The sequence below is a fragment of the Haliotis rubra genome, unplaced genomic scaffold (genome assembly GCF_003918875.1).
Source record: "Haliotis rubra isolate DU_JTF1 unplaced genomic scaffold, ASM391887v1 Scf46, whole genome shotgun sequence".
Classification (NCBI taxonomy): Eukaryota; Metazoa; Mollusca; class Gastropoda; order Lepetellida; family Haliotidae; genus Haliotis; species Haliotis rubra.
In genome coordinates this window covers 2,826,983-2,847,767 of record NW_025767146.1, presented here as the reverse complement: position 1 = coordinate 2,847,767, position 20,785 = coordinate 2,826,983, and the positions used below count along the sequence as shown (strand labels likewise).

The 20,785-nt window shown below is 39.4% G+C and overlaps 1 protein-coding gene across 1 annotated transcript; it reads left to right on the top strand.

The window, feature by feature from the left end:
• The first annotated feature begins 827 nt into the window (after positions 1-827).
• On the top strand, positions 828-20,698 carry LOC124290174 (trinucleotide repeat-containing gene 6C protein-like). Its single transcript, XM_046726869.1, is given in 21 exon segments — positions 828-1,077; positions 2,127-2,186; positions 2,565-2,624; positions 2,968-2,992; positions 4,851-4,892; positions 5,594-5,632; positions 5,881-5,939; positions 7,020-7,097; positions 7,606-7,670; positions 7,916-8,044; positions 8,312-8,440; positions 8,821-10,677; positions 10,680-11,002; positions 11,211-11,339; positions 12,683-12,826; positions 13,640-13,726; positions 15,172-15,229; positions 15,529-17,127; positions 17,733-17,806; positions 18,406-18,537; positions 18,539-20,698. Coding segments are annotated over 12 exon segments (4,884 nt in total). The 5' UTR covers positions 828-1,077; positions 2,127-2,186; positions 2,565-2,624; positions 2,968-2,992; positions 4,851-4,892; positions 5,594-5,632; positions 5,881-5,939; positions 7,020-7,097; positions 7,606-7,670; positions 7,916-8,034; the 3' UTR covers positions 18,881-20,698.
• The last annotated feature ends 87 nt before the right edge of the window (positions 20,699-20,785 follow it).

Sequence of the window (20,785 nt, the reverse complement as noted above, 5' to 3'; positions counted from 1 at the left end):
CAAGAGGATTGGAATACTTACCAAACCATGAATCATATGTGAACAATTTTAGACTGATATGTTACAAACCGTGTCCGTGTCATATTAGAAACCATGTGTGTAACACCGTGTCATATAGACATTATATACGTCAGGTAAGTATGACGGGATGCCTATATCTGCCTGTTACACAATCCAGTTCAATACACGTTTACCGTGGAAGGTGGAAAAAAGTAACGAGGGACCTTTTTACCCAAATATTTATACATAATAAAATTAGATTCCGACCAATCACTCTTGACCATTCAAAAACACAAGCGATTTTAAACAGTACCTTTTTTCTAAGAACAACATAAACTGATTCGCTGCGTTGTTTTCATAACACCATGCATGAATGAAGTGTTGATACCAGCTTACATGCGCACGTGTCATTACCACTCTATACACATTTGAATATATTGATTGCGTATTCTTTGAAGATTAAATTGTTTTGACAGTCTAATCGCCCTTGGTCAGATAGAGTAGCGTGTAGATTTTATTAAGTACGCTGGAAATAACGCATGTATGGCGATCAGATTATTTATTATACCTTCACCATAAAGATTTCGTTTTTTGTTATATAAAGATCGTGGTTACTCCCAAAATATCAACATTCAACCTGCTACAGTTGCAGCAGTTAATTACGCATTTTTGTTAAACTGTATCATTTTGATCACCCCTCGTGTAATGCGTAAAGGTCCGGACTTCATAAAACAATTGATGATGCTTTCACATGAAGTCATTATATATAAAATGTTATTACGAGAATAGTTTCGTTATCACGTGATTTGCGAGACATGCGCATGAAAGGCGACATTTAACAGAAGCCAGTGGACGTAATGGGCCTGATGCCGATATCGGCCTCCAGGCAGGCCTGTCAGCATAGCTTTGAATACTGACAGAATCTGTTGATTTCGGCAATAATGATGTCTCGGCACCGGTGCTATGTAGATACTCTATTTTGAGACAATTTGAGTGTGTATTCCTCAAGCAGATTCTGTGATATACGTGCAATCTTTCCAGGGTAGGAAACTCAGCCATTTGAATTCCTTCTGAAAGGTGAGTTGCCTTGCTCTGTCGTGCTGAGAGGTTTTACTTCGTTGAATGCAATCTTACTGAAGCAAAATAGTGCATTTATATTGTTTATCGTACCCAAAGGATTTTCTGGTATCGCATTTGTTATATTTTGAGTGGTTACAAGGCTATTGTTGTGAAAAAAACATCTGTCTGCATTTCGCATTGCGGGTAAGGTGTCGGTGAGGGGAAGGTGCCCCCTATTTTTGAGCTCAAAAGCTGAGGAAAATTGACTCATCTGAGTTTGCAGTTGGTTGTTTAGGCAGTATTCAACTTTATTCTTGCTGTAAACATCATAACCTAGTTAGATGCATGTTGGGTAATGTCAACACAAACAGCATTCACTTCGAGGATCAGATCAGACAGGTCGCCATTTTTGTTATGGGCGGCCATGTTGTAGAGTGGATTGACTTCATTGAAAATTCAAGATGGCGTTTCTGCCGGTGCATTGACGGACTCAGGCGTCTTAAACAATGTCCGAAACAAATTTTTGCACAATTTACAGCTTTTTGATAAGATTTAGTAAAAAATAAATCGCTGAAACAACAAATCATATAAATTTCATCCATCGAAGCCTTAGTGGCATTTTGCCAAAACCTCAAATGACCCAGACTTTAGTTATGTCATGGCCACCATTGACATGGTCGAACATAAAATATCATTAGAATCAGACATAATTTTTGATTCAATAAATTTCCGTTGACCCTATGTGTTTGAAGATGAAGTGATCATAACTAAGTTGACTTATCTCAGATATGTTGTGGAATTCAGTATTTAAAATGTTTGTTTGTTTTTTGTCAAATGAATAACAATGAAAATAACATGTTTTTTGGTGGCAGATTTGTTTGGAGTTTGGTTAATGTGACATAACAGGAAAAATCGGGTATATTAATGTTTTCTATTTAAGGTCTGTTTGAAATATTGAATTATATGTATTAGTATTTATGCCCCAAACTGTTTTATGTTCAATATTTACACAGCTTTTGGTGTTACGAAATCTGCATTTCAAGTTATGTCTCTTGTTTTTGTTTCAGCTGTTATCCAAAGATCTTTCATCTTGCCTTGCAGTATAATCAACCTGATCCTGTTATAAGGTGAATATACTTCCTGTAGTTGATAATGTAGTGTTCCAATAATATATATTTTCTGAATTCAATTGAAGTTTTCTTCTGGGTACTAACTTCATTTTGGAGTTTGCCAGAAAAGTCCATTCTTTAACCAGCAGCCATATGATATGTAATGTAAATACTTCATGAGGACCATGACACACTGTTTGGCAGGACTTCCAAATCTTGGAAGTCAGCCAACTGAACTAGGTAGGAACAAAAGTTAGAAGTCAGAAAAGAACAGTTCAATTCTTTAATTAGAACACTTACAAAGCTTTCAGAGGTTTTTTATTAGTTGTAGTTGAGATTGTTTTTCTGTGAAATTCTGTAATAATTTTGAGACGTAACAATTTTCATCATTTGCAGGGTTTAAATTCCATTGCCAAATCGGAAGATATTAGCACTGCCTTTCATATCTAATCTCAGGTAAGTACTAGTCCACATTGACATTGTCTTTAGTATCTTTTTTGATTCAAATTTAAGTGTCTTTCCATTTCATCACAATTTGAGTAACCTGAATTGGTTAACTTATATGGGCACTGTCTGAAAGGTTAATCTGAGAACATGCAGCATATAATGTACGTGTAATGGCTGGACTATGACTATTAACAACTAATGTGCAACCGTATTGGCACGGTGCATTATAGTTGCATACAGGTAACTGAAAGCATCTGCTTACTAGGAAAGTTTTGGATTTTCTAATATTTTCCCAGCTCTTTGTTCTTAGCATTTTGCTTTTTTAACACACAAGTCTTGTTTTCATTTGCAGAACCATAATCAACAGTCATTAAGAGGTGAGTGTCATTTGTATTTTTTCAGCGTAGTAATTCCCAGTTCAGTGTAATACAGGGATATTTCTAGATTTGGGCATTTGTTGACCATTGCCCCATTGTTCATGTACAAGGGCGATGGGGTAGCCTAGTGGTTAAAGCATTCGCTTATCATGCTGAAGACCCAGGTTCGATGCCCCGCATGGGTACAATGTGTGAAGCCCATATCTGGTGTCCCCCGCTGTGTGATATTGCTGGAATATTGCTAAAAGCGGTGTGAACCAAACTCACTCATGTACTACATTATTTAGTTTGTCCAAACAGTAGGACATTTGAGAAATGACTTAAGACACAAACAGTCAGATAAGAAAGATAATCGTGAAGTTGTGTGTATTGTACTAACTGTACCCATGTGCCCTCTAAGATGCACATAATTGCTTACAGTACATTTCCTCTAATATGCTTCCAGAGAGGTTAGAGTGAAAATAGTCTGTGAAAAGTTCACTGCTTAAATAATATATTTTGAAGTATTTTTTGTGGCATGGTAAACTACTGTCCGTGGAAATAGTTCATACCAATACAAGTTTAGCTTTCCTGTCACACAGAACCATCCGAGTTCATGGAAAGATGTCATCCATTCTTGACATTTTCAACTTCTCAATCTAAATTATATTAATGAAGTGTTTTAAAAGCTTCAAATTGGGTCCTATGAATATCATCAGGAATGGGCAAGTTCAAATTGTGGCAGTCAAAAGTTTAGCTGGTTTGGCATGACACCACCAGCGTTTGAGATAGATGCTGTATTGGTATATTGTACTGATGAAAACTAGTCAGATATGGACTAGTAATATATGGATTGCAAATCACAAACTTATCAATCATAAGGGCAAACAGTACTTCATGCTCCCTTGATTGTTGCCATACCAAAAATTCGAATGGACAAAACATTCTTTGATGTCACAAAGTGAATATCCAACCAGATTAACAAAATGATCTTTGACAAATAATCACACCCACTTTGAACTACCTGCTAAATAGTGTACAGGTGGGCAGCACAGGTAGAAAGTATACATTAAATTACAATGTTTATGTATCTGTTTTTTCAAACTAGTACAGAATGTATTTGTTAGGAAATATGTTCTGATGTCCATTACTGTACCTGTATTGTTAAAAATTTCCTGGAGCATTGTTTGTCTTAACAGAAAAGCAGTTTGATAAGATCAGGTGAATATTTGATGTACAGTGTGGCCAGTGTGAAATTATACTGTGTTTTTTTAAATGTTACAACTTTGTAGGTGAATTGTATGTCAATGATAATTGATAAATAGGAAGAAGTTATGATGCTTTGTTTTTGTTACTGCATTAAATGCAGTGTTTAAGTACAAAGTTAACATTCCCCCTTAATTTGATCAACTTGGAACATTTACCACAATGACTACCTTTCTTTTTGCCCAGGCCTGCAAATGATTTGTTTTCCAAAGCAGGGTTGCCAATACAGCATACAACTTTTCAGAAATAACCTCACCAGTTTGTTCCAATTGTCTTCAAACATTTCTAAGGCATCCTGATGAGAACATATTTTTCAAAGAACCTGCTTACATTTTCCAAGAAACTTTGATATTTAGTACCAGTACTGTCACTTTAATCCTGAAATATCAACATATCAGCTCGCTTTACTCAAGGAAAATATTTATTCCTTGCTGTTTGAATTCAAGTTCATTTAACAAAGAACAACATCTGAGGTCTTGCTTATTACACAAAATATTTAAAGAAACACCTTAGCCTCTTCAATCATGCAAGCAGACACAATTATTAGCACAAATTGATTACATTTCCTGTTTTAAGGTTTTGTATGTCAGCACACATTTTCTTTATTTTTCAGATTTCTTGATCTGCTCGCCATTGTATTTTTTGTTGTGCAAAGGTAGATATTTTAGTATATTCTATAAATTGATCATATCAGTTAATGAACAATTCATGGTCATAGTAAATAAACTTTGCTACTAGTTTCCAAACTGTTACTTAGCTGATTGTGTCATCGTATCCTTTTTAAAAAGGAATAAACTTCTTTTAAAAATTGGGATGGTGGGGTAGCCTAGTGGTTAAAGCATTCGCCTGTCACGCCGAAGATCCGGGTTCGATTTCCCCACATGGGTACAGTGTGTGAAGCCCACTTCTGACGTCCCCCGCCATGATATTGCTGGAATAATGCTTAAAAAAGTGGCATTAAACTGAACTCACTCTTTTAGAAATTAACTGTATAATAGAACAGTAAATTTAAATTTGTCTTTATCACAAGTTGGGTTTGCGTGGAAAAATGGAGTTTCACCACAACAGGGAGTAGGGTTTTGAAATAAACAAGGATCACTTATTTTGTGTGATTATCACATAATCTACTTCACTTGTTTGTATTGTACATTTGGGGACACTTGCTAAAAAGTGACATGAGGGATATTAAGATTGTAGAGGCGATAGCCATAGTTTTCAAGGCCACCAACTGATGGATGTTGTAATATATTCTAAGCAACAAAACAAAAAAGAGCTTATCCAGTTCATGAAAAAAGGGCTAAAAACATTAACTTAGAACCAAATTTTAAAGACATGATATTTTTTATTATTTTACAGATCTCGTGGGTCCATGCCATATTCTTTCAACATTTCATTGTAAGTTGTTGCTTTATGTGGAAATATATTTGGTATTATCATAGCATATATTCAGTGACCCCTGAAGTAAATCATAGTGCCCTTAATTTCTGGTAACAACTACTCAGACGATCAGTTTTAAACATCATGTCCTTCATTTTGACAACGATTGGTACAGTAGATTTTTGACATATAAATATCGAAATAATGATATTGATCATGATAGCCTTTTGAATTCCTTTGTCTAAACATAGTTTTTTCATTTCCAGATTTTTGTCTAGTTCAGAACAATGCAAATTGAACCTTGCTTTAAGGTTGTGTTGTAAAGGTGAGTTATGAGATAACTGAAAATCTGACATTTTTTAAACGTTATCATAGGTGCCATTGGCAGTTGATAATTTTGTATTTGATTGGCAAAATTTAAGTACTTCACAATCTATACCAGGGATTAATGTTTAGAGTTTTGTTGTTGTGGATGTAAGGCTGTAAATTGAACATACATATTCTTTCTTGTCCGTTGTTAGTCTGTATAAGCATTATACTGGGACTCTCTATTATCGCGGCACGTGAAAACTTCGGGAAAGCAGACACACCACGCCCCGCATCAGCTGTTTACATATGCAAATTACATAAAATATATTCATCGCTCTTGAAAAAGTCATTTATTTCATTGGAATGTCAAGTCTAATCGTAGAAATATTAAAGCATTCATCTTTTCAGTAAGTTCTGGAACATTTTGAAACTAGTATGACCCCTACTGCCATTACATCTAGCATGAATCAAAACTTACTTCGCCAAAAGTAATCCTGCGACAACTATAAGGTCATTTGCATATTTTTCGTGCTAAAAATATAACAGGAAGTGACGTATTATGCAACTTCACTCTACACACTGCAGCAACTTGTATGGTACGTTTTAAGGCGGAAAAAACATCATTTTGTAACATTATTGTTACCTTGTATCCAAATGAATAGAAGTTTCAGATGTTTGGGTTAAAAACATATTACTAATGTGAATGAAATTCTTAAATATTTTTTAATGATCAAACTATTTAGATTCGTTACTTGTCTTAGTAAATGTTTCACAGTGTCATCTGCTTGTACCGCGTGCCACAGTAACGAAAAAAGCAATACCGCGATAATAGAGAGTTGCTTCAATTTTCGGGTCAAACGAGACAGTCGGAATTGCCGCAATGGTATTAAACGAGTTGCGACTATGTGTCACATTATTTGTGACAGAAATGAAGATTAAACATTAGTCAACTGAAAATATATATAAAATGCTAAATGTCAGTAGCCGTTTATAATCCCGATGGCGACAACATTAACTACCGCGATAATAGAGGGTCCATGATAATTGTTGATTTTTGTGAATGATATGCCATGAAATGTAAACTTTTCTTTATCAGATTGCATTCCAAATTGAGGGCAAGCACATTGAAGCATTCTCTAGCTAAGACAAATCAGTCAAAGTGCCTAGCTCTCAGGTAAGTCCCTTACTGCTATTCTCACTACTTGCTGAAAGTTGTTTTTGTGCATATCAACACCCTAGCCATACTGATATCCCCTGTAGAGACCCTGCAAGAATAGGTCACAGCAACAGACTGCTTTTAGCAAGTGGCGACTATAGAATTCGGCTGTCAGATTTGGTGACTTGTTTATTGTACCCTGATTTGTTGGACTTCCCTCATATCAATCCCTAGTTTGTCCCAGATTCAGTTATACAATAGCTGTAATATTGCTGACTGCATTGTGAAAACATAGACATACATGCTGATACCCTCAGATTAAATTTCATGAATAACTTAGAATACTTTTTGATCACATCTAGAAACATACTAAACTATTTATTGACTTTGTTTAAAAGCTTTTATGCATGATCTAATTTGGTTTTGTATGCAATGGATTTTTTTAATGGAATGGATTTTAGATGGGGTCCATTGATCCCCGAGAAATCCCAGTCGAGCTGGTTCAACTCGGAACTTTTCTTTTTAGGAAATGGGAGTTACTGAATCCTTCCAACAAAGAGGGAAGCTTACTACTTGTTTTCACAATAGCTGGTATGTTGTAGTATGGCTCATGCTTTGCATTGATCAAACTTACAAACTGGGTTATTGTTCCAAGTTAGCTATATTAAGGTGCCATATCTGCCCTGAAGTATTGTGCTGTTTTGTTCATTAACCTTTTAATCAAAGAAGTTATAGCTATCCTCATGAGAACTAAGGAAGTACTTTACCATGTGGCTTTACCTTGGTATCATTTGAGCTTTAGTGGAGATAGTTATGTCAGTCAATCTTCATTTCAGATTGAACAAATTACAATTAACTCAAGATCAATCATCGCTTGCTACAAACTACTCATTGCTCCTTATCAACGAAGTACTCACCAAACCACGATTCCCCCCCCTGAGCTGGTCACAAAGACATGCAAGAAGGTAGGTGTGCTCAAGAAGTAAGGAGTTGATGAAAGTCACTACCATGTGCTTGCCTGCTTCTGCATACACCAGGATGTCAAACAGTCATGTCATGACGTCAGGGATTTATATAGAATTGGGTCACTATTAAAACGGGCCACTGACAACCACACTCAAAAGAAAATCGTCCAATGTGAACATTTGTCACACTTGCATTTTATAATGCTTATAAACTCTTCCTGTTAATTTATCCTGATCAACATTAACAGTGTCATTGTCGACCACAGGGGGGTAAAAAGACTGGTAATCAATGGGCGTCTTCAGCGTCAGCAGCAGTGGGACTTGGTTGGTGTGAAGAAGATGATGGTGGATGGCGTGAGGGACCACCTGCTACGGGTAGTGGTTGGACAGATCCAAGTAAGTTGTTCCACAATAAAGCTAACTTTATTTTCATGGTTATCAGGCATGTCTATTGAACACTTTCCTTGAAAGATTTTTTCTGTTTTTACTAATTTTTGGAAAGTATCTTGCCTGAAAACCATATTTGTATATTTTTGCTTTACTTCACCTTTGTTGATTGCTTCATTAGTATTTGTCTTGAGATTAGTCTTCTGCCTCTGAAGTAATAATGAACTGATGTTTCTAGAAATGGTCTATTTGTAGTTGGATCAAATCATTTTTAAGGTAGTGAAAGAAAACTATTCTCAAACAGTAATGAGTTTGAGTGTTGATGAGACATAACGTAAAGTACTTCTATCATCCCTTAAGGAAATATAGTCCTATTTTGTCTCTGTAAGGTCCAGCTGCAAACGACAGAGGTCAGAATATAGGAACCTGGCACAATCCTTCCAAGGACTGTGAGTGGAGCCAAAGCTCAAGTGTTAATAGTGTCATTGTGGATTCCTCAGATAAAGAAGCTTGGCCGTCCATTGGGAACTCTGAAACTGCGGGCTCTGATGCAGGAGATGATGCTGCATCTGTCAAGTCCGGATCTGTGATATCTAGCTCAAGTAGCCATGGTCAAAATCAGGAGACCAATCAGGGGTTAAGTGCCATGCAGAGTCAAAGTGCTTCCAATCCATGGGGAGCCAATTCCACACTTGGTGGACTTGAATCAAATCCTTGGGGGATCAGGGATCCTCCAAATTCCTCTGCTGCCAATATGAATCCTATGAATTGGGGTTCAAGTAATCCGCATCCAAGTCTTTCTATGAACAACCAAGGACATAATATGCAAGTTGGTACCAGCATGGCTGGTAGTGATAACCTATCAAATTCTATGAACTCAAACTCCTCCACTTCCCGTTCAGGATGGGGGATGGGTGCCCCAGGCCAGGGTAGCCCAAGACCACAGAATTCCATGCAAATGCAAACCTCAAATGGCAACAATATGCATGGTTTGATGCTTAGCGGTAGCGGTGCTCAACAAAGTGGACCTCCAGTGAGTGGCAATCAGACAGGGCCTTCAAATAATCAAACTCCATGGCAGGGTAGTAGTGGGTCTGGCATGTTTGGTGGCATGACTACGTATTCCAAACCCCACGAGTCTGGCTGGAATAATCCAACAAGTGCTGTGATGAACAATTGTGGGAAAGAAAACAGTGGCAATAATGGTGGCCCGGAAGGTGCGGGCAATGGCTCTAGCATGTGGGGCACACCAGATGCGGCTCCTAAGTCTGGCTTTTTGGGAAGTAGTGGGTGGGGAGAGTCCCTACCTCCCACTCCACAGTCAGCAACCCAGTGGGATAATAATTCTAAGTCACAATGGGGGGACAACCCCAATGGTGCAGCCAATAGTCAGGGATCAGGCAATACAACTGAGTTCATATCATGGGCTCAAGCTGCATGCAAGGGCTTAACCCCAGGCAGCAGCAATTCAGGGACCGGGCAACCCTCTGCTGCTGATGCAGCAGGCCAATCAGGACAAGTTGCTGATGATTTCATAAGACAAGCCATTGAGAACCATGATGGGTGGGGGGCAAAACCTGTCAAACAGGATACAGCCTGGGATGTCTCAGAATCACCAAAGACCAAACGCAAATTTTCTACTGATAGTGGTGGTGGAGCTTCCAATGTGTGGAACAATAATAATGGAACGGCAATCTGGGAAGCTAGTCGTGACAGTAGCTCTGGAGGTAATGGAGGAAATGGTGGCAATGGTGGTGGCAGCGGAGGTGGTGGGTGGAATGGAGCTTCAGGTGGATCTCAGTGGCAAAATGAGAATGATTCCAATACTTGGAATGGCCCACCAAACAAGCCTGGAGCTGATAACCAATGGGGTGGTAATGGAGGAAGCAGTGTTGGCAGTGGTGTAGGTGTTGGTCCAAATGGTGGAACTGGTGGTCTTGGTGGCCTTGGTGGAAACAGTGCTGGCAATGTTGGAGTTGGTGGAAATGGTGCTGGCAATGTAGGAGGCAACGGAGGTGGAAGTTCCGACAAAACCATTGGTACCTGGGGGGGAGGCTCTGAAACCTCAAGCATGTGGGGTAACAAGACTGAAACAGGATCTTGGGGATCTTCCGGTCAGGATCGCGATCGTGGATCTGGGTCCCAGTGGGGAGACAATCAAGATTCTCAAGGAGGCTGGGAAGATGCAGCAATGCAGCGTCGACGTGTTGATAATGGTACAGGTTACTGGGGTGAGCCACAGATGCAGCGCGCCCACAAGGTTGGAACAGTCAACCAAGTACCCCAGCAACTCCACTAACCCCACGGCCCAAGCCTGAACAGCCCGAGTCTTGGAACAAAGGAGCACCGGTACCGGTCCAGCAACCACCTACAGGCTCTGGAATGGGCGGTGGAGGAATGGGCGGTGGAGGAATGGGCGCTGGAGGAATGGGTGCTGGAGGAATGAGTGGTGGAGGTGGAAATGTAGGAGTTGGCAACCCACCAAAGGCCTCTGGATGGGGAGACCTCTCCAACTCCAACATGAAGGTTGATGATGGAACCAGTATTTGGGCAGCCAATGCCCAGCAGCAGGTAAGTCTTCCTGTTTGTTTCATTACATCACTATTTGGTAATAAAACATTTATCAGTGTTTTTTTCAGTGAATTTTTCACTGAGTTATTATGTTTGTACTATTCACTTATGATACTAACACAGTGTAAGTGCTGTGTATGATGCTTTCAAAATAAAATACATTTGTGGAGTAGCTTCTCAACATCATAAACACTATGTTGTGTTCCAGGCCCGAGCTGGAGGTTGGGGTGACCCAGGGAGTCAGTGGAATCCCACGCCTGGTGCCAAGCCAAAATCCCTATCTACCTCGAGTTGGAGTGGAGATGGCGGCGGCGACCAGAGCTGGAACTTGAGAAAGGTTTGCTAAGTTTCCTGTATTGCCCGTCTCACTACTGGTTAATGCCCATTGTGCTTGCAGACATGAGTGCATTGTGGCGGGTGTTGTAGCTGCTTCTCAGTTAATTGTTGTCCAACTTGGCCTCCTTCACAGCTGGGCAGGTGTAGCATAGAGACAGCATGGGAAGACTGCACAGCCCGTCTTACTTGCATGTCCTCATGTTCCACCAAGTCTTCCATGGATATTAAAGAAACACTTTGGAAATTTTGGAAAGAATTTTGTTTTGGAGTTAATTTTATAATGGTCATTTATATTCTAATATTGGTCATGTGCACAGTTGGTCTTTTCATCATTTCATCATTCATTTCATTTGCATGTTTTATCATTCATTTGTTATATTTGTATTAATCTCTACGTCAAGAGTCCACCTGATCGTTCAGATGGGTTAATGCCCTTAAGTCATGTGGAGACTATTTCATTATGTTTGTCCTTCAAAATGCTCTCATCCCATGCTCTTTCCCTTGATAAAGGGTTATCAGGACATTGAACACATTCACACATAATATACATTTCATCAGGTTTGTAGATAAGTTGTATTGGAAACAAACACTAATTGTATAAACCCAACTAAATTTCTTAATTGCAGTATATGTTCATTTGTTAACAACTGTTCTGTTCAACAACAAAAAATACGTTGTTGGGAAAGCTGCTCATTTGTAAGTTGAATGACCAATAAACCACAATACACAAGTGCAATGTCTTTGTTAGAAAATGTGAACACTGGATTCTGTTTGAAAATTTTAAGTTCCATGATAATAAGCAGTGTTCCTGTAGTATAAATTCATGTTTTAGGACATAAATAAGTCTTAAAAATGGAAAGATAAGAGCATCCTTCATTTTAAATCACTAATACTCTTCTCCATCATGTAGCATTAGTGCTAATACTCTAACTCCTCATGAGGCATCACATACCTGGATATATTTCAACACAAGGGGATTTGTGTCACATTGTGGACATCTTCAGTTTGTTTGCTTTTGATGGTTGATTTTGTCCAGTGTTCAATGTTTTGAGCACCTTCTATGCAGGTTCATGTGACGTGTTCATGACTCTAGACATTTTACATTTATGGCTTAAATCGTCTTTATATTTCTGGCTTAGTATAATTCATACCAGATTTAGGTCAACTGTGCACATGGTGAATTTCTGGTAATCTGTTACTCGACACTTGAGTGAAGCATCAGTCTGTCCTCTTTCTTTCTCTCCTGTCCCTCTTCCCTCTTCCTCCGCCCTCCCTGCCTGTGCTGCTCCCACCCCCCTTGGATTGCGGCCAACACTTGTATGTTGCTGATGGTGATTCTTGCAGCCGGGCTGGCCAGATGAGAATGCAAGCAATTCAGGCAATGTGTGGGGTGGTGAAACGGAGGTGGGATATTGGAATGACATTTCACAAGAAAATAGTACATGGAGCAGTGCCCCTGGCTGGAAAACCAAAAAGAATCTGGTGAAGGTATACTATCCCTGGAAAATGTGGGCACCATGAGACCCCGTCACTTCCGACACCGTCCTTGTTCTAGCTCACACTAGCATAGCTGCCTGCAGCTCAAGTTGTACTGCCAGTACACTAGTCACAAGGCTCACCCTTATCATCATTTTGTTACATGCTAGATTGCTTGTAGTACAATTCTTACAGAAGTCATTTCATGCCTTTTGTAAGTTAGTAAAGCTGAACGGTTCCTTGTTTGCAAATGAAATGAATAGTTAATGCTTTGTATTTTTCTCTAATCTTTTAATACTTTTTCATTTTTGACACTGAAGCAACCATTTCTATTTTCCTGAAATCATATTCATAAGTTTACAAAAGGTAATGTTGCTGTGTTGAGGTGAACACGTTAACTAACTGCAGTGTTCAAGTTTGGTTTAGTTTTGTTCCTCCCTGTCATCCCACTTGTATGGGACATCAGTAACTGAAGTGGCCCTCCTGCGCCAGGGATAACATTGGAGCTTGCAACATCGCACAATGTACAGTGTCTCTCTCACTGTTACGCTAACATGACACATATCTGTCTGCACGTTCTAACCCACAGTTATTGTTTCATGCTTTGTCATTCATTTTATTTGATCAGCACATTCATCAAAAATGAAAAGTTAGATGTTATTTATGTTCAATAACAGTTGAAAAAGAATTTCATCAATTTCTCCTTTAAATTGTATTTGTAGCATAGTTTAATAAAAGTGTCTGCAATATTTATGGTATAATTGAATAATGGAGTACATCCTTTCAGTAGATCCAAATATTTATCTCCTGGGCATTTTTTTACAGGGTCCTAACAAATTCCCCACTGGCAACAATCATCATCCCCAGATGAGAAGTAAATTACTACAACAGCTGATGGACATGGGTTTCAAAGTATGTGTCCGAACATGTGCTTTATGATATTCACTGAAGTATGATGCTGTTTGTTCAAAGTTGTGTCAAATGCAATGTTACATCAGAGCATCATTAAGAATAGTTTAGTCATTGTACATGAGGAATTTCATACACTGCAGAGCTCCAGATAAGATTTAGCTCATGTGGGTACTGTACCCACTGTATTTTTTTGGAGTGGGTATTATGAATGTTGAGTGGGTATTTCATTTTCCGTTACCCACTGCTTTCAAATATGTGGGTATTTCAGTGATTTTACTCACCTAAGTATATGTCATTGAGTAAGTTTACTAAACAGGTATGTACTGCCTTATGTCATACTGAAGCAAAACCAACTTAAATATAATGGAAATGATTTCATAAAAAATCACTCATCCTGTACTGACAGTTCAACACTAGTCCTATACTAACAATACAACTTGATGCCAATCGATGTCTTTTTCATTATGCAAGTGATTTTTATAGATATATTCCGTACGCATATGTTTTAAACTTTGTGCTTATCTAACATTTTAGATGCGTAATTGGTAAGCAACAATTATTTTTCAATGAGTAATTGGAAATTTTCTGTGCGTATTTTACCCAAATACGCAGCTTATCTGGGCCTCTGCACTGTATCTTTGTTTAAACTCGAACATATTTAGATTAAAATCATACTTAAACTCCCATCGTGTTTAGTTAGTAGTTCAATGGGGCCATAAAGATAAAACTCTTGTGATACTATGAGTTATTTTTAAAGTTTGATCAACCCAGGAAGGTCTGGGTTAAAATTGATCTTCAGTAACCCATGCTTGTCGTAAGAGGCGACTGACAGGATCAGGTGGTCAGGCTCGCTGACTTGGTTGACACAGGTCATTGTATCGCACTTACGCAGATCGATGCTCATGCTGTTGATCACTGGATTGTCTGGTCCAGACTCGATTATTTACAGACCGCCGCTATATAGCTGGAATATTGCTGAGTGTGGCGTAAATCTCAACTCACTTAAGTTTGATCAATTTTGGCAACATAATCTTAAGACTTTAAATTCTGCATTTTTTGTAAATATTTTTTACTGAATTATTGATTTATACATGTTCTGGAGTACAAGAACTTTCTTACACGCCATCTGTTACTTGCTTATGCATAGTTGGAGCATAGGGGTAACCTAGTGGTTTGTCTTGTCATGCGGAAAACCTTGGTTCAATATTGGGTACAATATAGCTTATTTCTTTTGTCTTCCATATTTGCTGAAAACTTCAAATAACATATACACTTCTCCTTTTTACATATAATCACAAAGACAATATTCATAGGGAAACTTAATTTGAAATCTTTACTTGCTGATGTCATGTTGAAGACATTTGTTGGGGCATTCACAATATATAAACAAATGTCATTTAATAAACTCCTGTATTAACAAACAGCCCACTTATTTCTTTTTACAGAAGGAAGAAGCTCAGAATGCCTTGATTAGCAATAACATGAATGTTGAAAGTGCCCTGGGTAAGTAGATATGTCCTTGAAGCCTATACATTTAAATTCATGATTTTGTAGTTTATAGATATTCCTTGGGGCTGTCAGCCAAGTTCTTACCTTTTCGAAGGCACTGGGTGCAGTGCCCCACAAACGTGTTGTGTAAAGCCTACACTTTGTTATCTCTCTTGGATGGAATAGCAACATACTAAATAGTCACTATAATAAAAACTTTAGTTTTTGCTGTTATCCTCGTAAATATACCCCGATGATACTTTCCAGCTTTGAAAGTCTAGTTGACATTTGAGGAGATTGTACTTTTGTTTCAGCTGATCTTATGGCCACCAAGAAGGATGCTGACATGGATGTGTTCATGTCTAATAGTGCAAAACCCAGAATGCCTGGCATGATGCCTGACAATGCCATGGTTAACGATGACATATCAGATACTCAGTCTGAGAGCAATCCACATGTGCCTAACATTAACATGCAAAATACTCCCTTTCAAAATGCTCAAGTACCAAATCAGCCATTTGTGACCATATATGACCGGTCTAAATCGGGACCTAGTCTGCCCCCATCTAGTCTGAATCCAAATAACCCCAGTATTAATCCACAATCATTGCAACAAAAACTCATGCAGCATAAGCGTCAACAACAGCAACAGAACCAGTCTATGAATTCAATGAGTCCCACCCAAGGTCCTCTGACCCGAGGACAGCTGCCGAACACACAGGTGATGCAGCAACAGATGGCGCAGCAGCAGATCCTGCAACAGCTGCGACTGGCGGTCCAGTCTGGCCTCATTAGCCCTCAGCTCTTGAACCAGCAACTGCCACACAACATCCTGGTGCTCCTGCAACAACTGCTGCAACTGCAGAATGTTCTGCAGCAGCTTGTTACCAAGCAACAGTTCCTCCAACAGAACAAGATGATGAACATGATTCAACGGCAACAGGTGGAACAGCTGGCAGTCATGATCAACAATATCAAACAGCAGATACTGCAGCTGCAGAAGCAGCTTTCTCAGGCACAGCAGATCCTGCTCAAAAACCCTGGTGGGGCTGTAGGGGCTGGAGGTCCCATGGCTCAAGCTCCAGCAGCAGGCCCACATATTCAAGACTCAGTTGATAACATGATGCCCATACAGAATGAACTCGAGAAACTTGCCATTAATCCACCTCAATTGCAACAAACGTCCCGCCTTAACCAGTGGAAGCGCCAAACCCCTGACAAAGAAACCGCTGGTGAAGTTGGAGAAAACCTCAATAAAGCTGTTGGAAGCAAACCTCTCCAGCAGTCACAAAGTGGCCCACCTCTGGGGCCATTCTCTGATCTCAGTGGCCTAAATATCAGTGGTGATACTACTTGGTCTACACAAGCAACCACCTCGTCTCAAAATTGGCCTTCTACTAGTTCTGGTGGAACCACTTCACAAGCCGAGACAAAAGAGAGCTCTGAAAACAAAGAATCTCACCCACCAATTACCACATCCAGCACTCCGACAATCAGTATGACTGACATCATCCCTGAGTTTGTTCCTGGCAAACCATGGCAGGGGCTTACTAAGAGTGTTGAAGATGACCCTCATATCACACCAGGAAGTATATCCCGGTCACTAAGTGTCAATGTTGTGAAGGATGACTACCTGAATAACTTGGCGACAAGCATCAAGACCAGCCCAATAGTGGCTGCTGACTCGTCCACCACTTGGAGCATGAAAGGAAGCCACATCTCCACCACAAGTTCGTCCAAACCCTGGTCCACATCTGAATCAACAACGCCCTCCATGTCTGATGTATGGAGCATGCCTCCAAAGAATCGCCCTCCTCCTGGCCTCATGGCGCACAAGACCCACCACTGGCCTGCTGGTGTCAACAGACAGAACTCCTGGGCTGGCAGGACAGACAACTCGGCATTTACCCCAGGTAATTTTACATTTCAATTTATTTGGTGATGGGTATCAAGCTTCTGCTTCCTGGACTAACTGCAAACCTTCATGTGACTTGTATTTCTTCACATGTAGGTTTAAACACTTCTATAGCAAGGCTATTTAATAGTTCTCTTCTCAAACATTAATCTTTCAATTATAACATTCAACATCAATGCGAGCTGTTTTAAAGGTAAGACAAACATTTTGGACATTTGGTATAACTTTCTTTTGCTTCATAAGTATGTGAATTTTATCCACATGTGCACATAGTGGACTATTTATGTGATCTGATATTTGCCACCAGTGATGCCTGATTATAACTACCACTACTTTTAACTACCTTTCTGCTTGTACCACCCCAATAGTCCCCCTCTGCCTTCTCATCTCTGACATTGACACTCGCTGTCGGTCGGTCGGTGCAAGCTAGAGTGGGGTATGCCTAGTGGACCAACCAGTGTATTGGTGGAGACTATCGGGGCCGGTGGGCCTGCTGCTCTGTTTATTTGGCAAAGCTTTGCAAATTGCTGTGAGACAAAATCTTATTGTGGGTTAGAGGTGATTGGTGCTGTCTTGTGAAGCTTTTGACCTCTTGTCTTACAGTGAACGCTCAAGGTTGGGATGGGAGAGCCCCTAATACCTCCACTTGGCTGGTCCTAAGGAACCTCACTCCACAGGTAGTAGTTGTCTTGTAGTCTTTAACATGGTTACAACTTGCATGCCAGGCTGGGATATGAATCATTAACTATCATCCATTTGTCCGTATGTTACCTGTCCCAAGTCAACTTAGACCATCTAGCCTGGTTTCTGCAGTCTTACAACCATAGTTCCATCCCACAATACCAGCTGTGTCCTTATTGCATGCTCCATTCTCAACTTCTTCACATTTTGCTGTCTAGTGCTTGCTAGAGATTGAATACAGCTTTCTGTTCTAATCAGCTGCTAAAATAGTGCATTAGTTAATTAGAAGATTGAGCTGCAGTCTTTGGAGATGGCTGTTGTGGGCTTATTCAACTTTCACATAGTATCTTAGCTTGCTTACTTCAGTTTTATTGGCTATAAATTGGGATTTGGAATTTATTATTCATTCCTGCTTTCAGGCAAAAATGATAAATTTTAATGAAATTTCATGCAGTTTCTTTTGAACTATTATTGATATGATGTTTAATGAGTTACTAGTTCAACACCTTTTAGCAATAGTGTTTAAAGTGGCATACAAAGCCATTTATTTTGTCTTGCTTGGTGTCGGTCCATTGAAATTGATGTTCCCTTTCAGATTGATGGTTCCACGCTTCGTACACTGTGCCAACAACATGGCCCACTGCGTCTGTTCCACCTTAATCTCAGTCAAGGACAGGCAGTGGTCTGCTACAATTCCAAGGATGAAGCCTTTAAAGCTCAAAAAAGCACTTAATACTTGCGTTCTTGGCAACACCACCATTCTGGCTGAATTCTTGTCTGACCAAGAGTGTGCTCATTTCCTGGATCAGCACAGTAATTCATCCAACAACCCTAGTCAGTGGTCACAAGGCCAACAGGTGTCCAACTTCCAGCCAATGCAGCAAGCACCCCCTGGCCAGCCTGCCGCACAACGCTCCACACAGCCGTCCTCAGCTGCTAACCCTGGGTACTACCGCAGCGAGTCCACCACTCCGTGGAGTGCCATGCCAAGTCGTGGAGGCATGGGAGGGAGCCAGCCCGGTCCCGGCAACATGTGGAGCTCAAGCTTGTGGGGGGGGGAGGGGCAGTAGAGGATCATAATTCCAACCCTTTCCTTAGCAATATATTGGGAGGGGAATCCATGTAAATATCAAACAAATCTTTAATATATATAGAGATATATTATTACACTGAAACCTGCCATAACCAAATCTAATCTGGGACCTCTACCAAGATTTTTGTCAATTCACTGGTTGTTGGTAGTCTGTTTAAATGAATAAATGTTGATGACTCGTGATATGGTCAGTATTCCAGTAGTGTGTTTCCAGGACAATCAAATATGGGTTGGGCAGGTTTCTGGCTTGTTTGTTGACATGGTTTCCCAGTTTCCCATCATGTGATTGATCTCTTGTTGTACGCGGGTTAGCTAGCTAATGCAGGTGGGTGCCGTCGCCAACGACGCAAGTTAGTTACTGCTTCTATGTGTTCCATGGACCATCACTTGTGCTCTGAGAGCTGTTACCCTGCTGCCTACCCTCCCTAGTGCTAAACAGCGTGCAATTAGTGGTGCTCACTGCTTCAAGTATAGCACAGAGTTTATTTTTTGTACTTCAGGTGAAGTATTAAGTCTTTCAGAATTCCCAAATTGTCTTGTCATGTGGGTATACAGCCTCAGCAAGCAAGTGGGCCTACTAATAATTGGGCTGGAGGGAGGGCGGGGGAAAGGGAGGGTTCAAAGCCTTTTATACAAGTTAACCTCAAGTCTATTTGTGAATGTATGAAAATACTGTTTATGTATAGGCCATTCATGACTGATGTCAAATCGAATCTTACTTGTAATGCAGCAACAATGAGTGCAAATATGTTTTCCTTTAATTACACTTGATTGGTGGTGTAATATTTTTTTTCTTGTTTGAATTGGAATCTGTCAGTTGGCAGGAAAAATACAACCTGTGATACTGAAGTCTCATATGTGTGTCTGTTGTCCAGTTGTGTGATTGAATCAGGATAGAAGTGCATTCTAGTGCTGTTGATAATTCTTCCAAGAAATAAATGATATTGGGCATAACGAATCATCTTGGATGATTGATTGGGTTAGCCATTTTATATAATATGCCACCTGAACTGCTGTATTGTCTGTAATAGTCCTTATTCCCGCCCATACTTGGAGAAAAAAAAGAAAAAAAAACATGAAAAAAACCCAAACAAAAACAAATAAAAAATCAAATGAAAAAAAGTATTAAAAAAAAAACAAAAGAAAAAGACCAAAAAAAAAAAATACCTCCCAAAAATAGAAAACAAATGTGCATCCTAAATCCACAAATTTAATTTAAGATTTTTAATTATTTGTCCTTAATATTATCAGTGATCTGGCATTTATGGGCTTGAGAGTCCAGCACGCCGTGGCAGCAGGTAGACACAGGATGCAGTGCAAAAACAGAAATACTTAAGAGACAAAAAAAAAGAAAAAAAAGAAATACAAAGAAAAGAAAGAAAAAAAAAAAGAAAAAAAACAACAAAAAATGAAAAAACCCTAACAAAACCAAAAAAAAAATATAAAGAAAAAAAACATAAAAAAAAAATGACTGTATCTATATAAATGCTATATAAGCACACTGTGATTACTTCCAGGCAGGGCACCGTGTGTTCCAAAGTGCTGCTATTACAGACAGTATGGTTCTTTATTATAATTATTATTAATGTATGATGCCTCTTGTGTTTTCCGAACTCAGTACTTACTGCATTTTTATTGTGACCAAGAAGAGATATAGATCACAATCTGCCAAAGCACAGGTATCCTAGGATTGGGCAGCTTTTATCAGTACAAGTGATAGGAGAATTTTTGACATGACATGTATATTGTGCTCGTAGCTTGCTTGAATTGTATTCTGAATAAAGTCTTTATTCAAGTCAATTTTATGTTGTTTTGTTCTGAAGCATCAATAAATAAGTTATGTTCCTAAGGAAAAGATTGTACATTTTCTTTTCAGCAGATT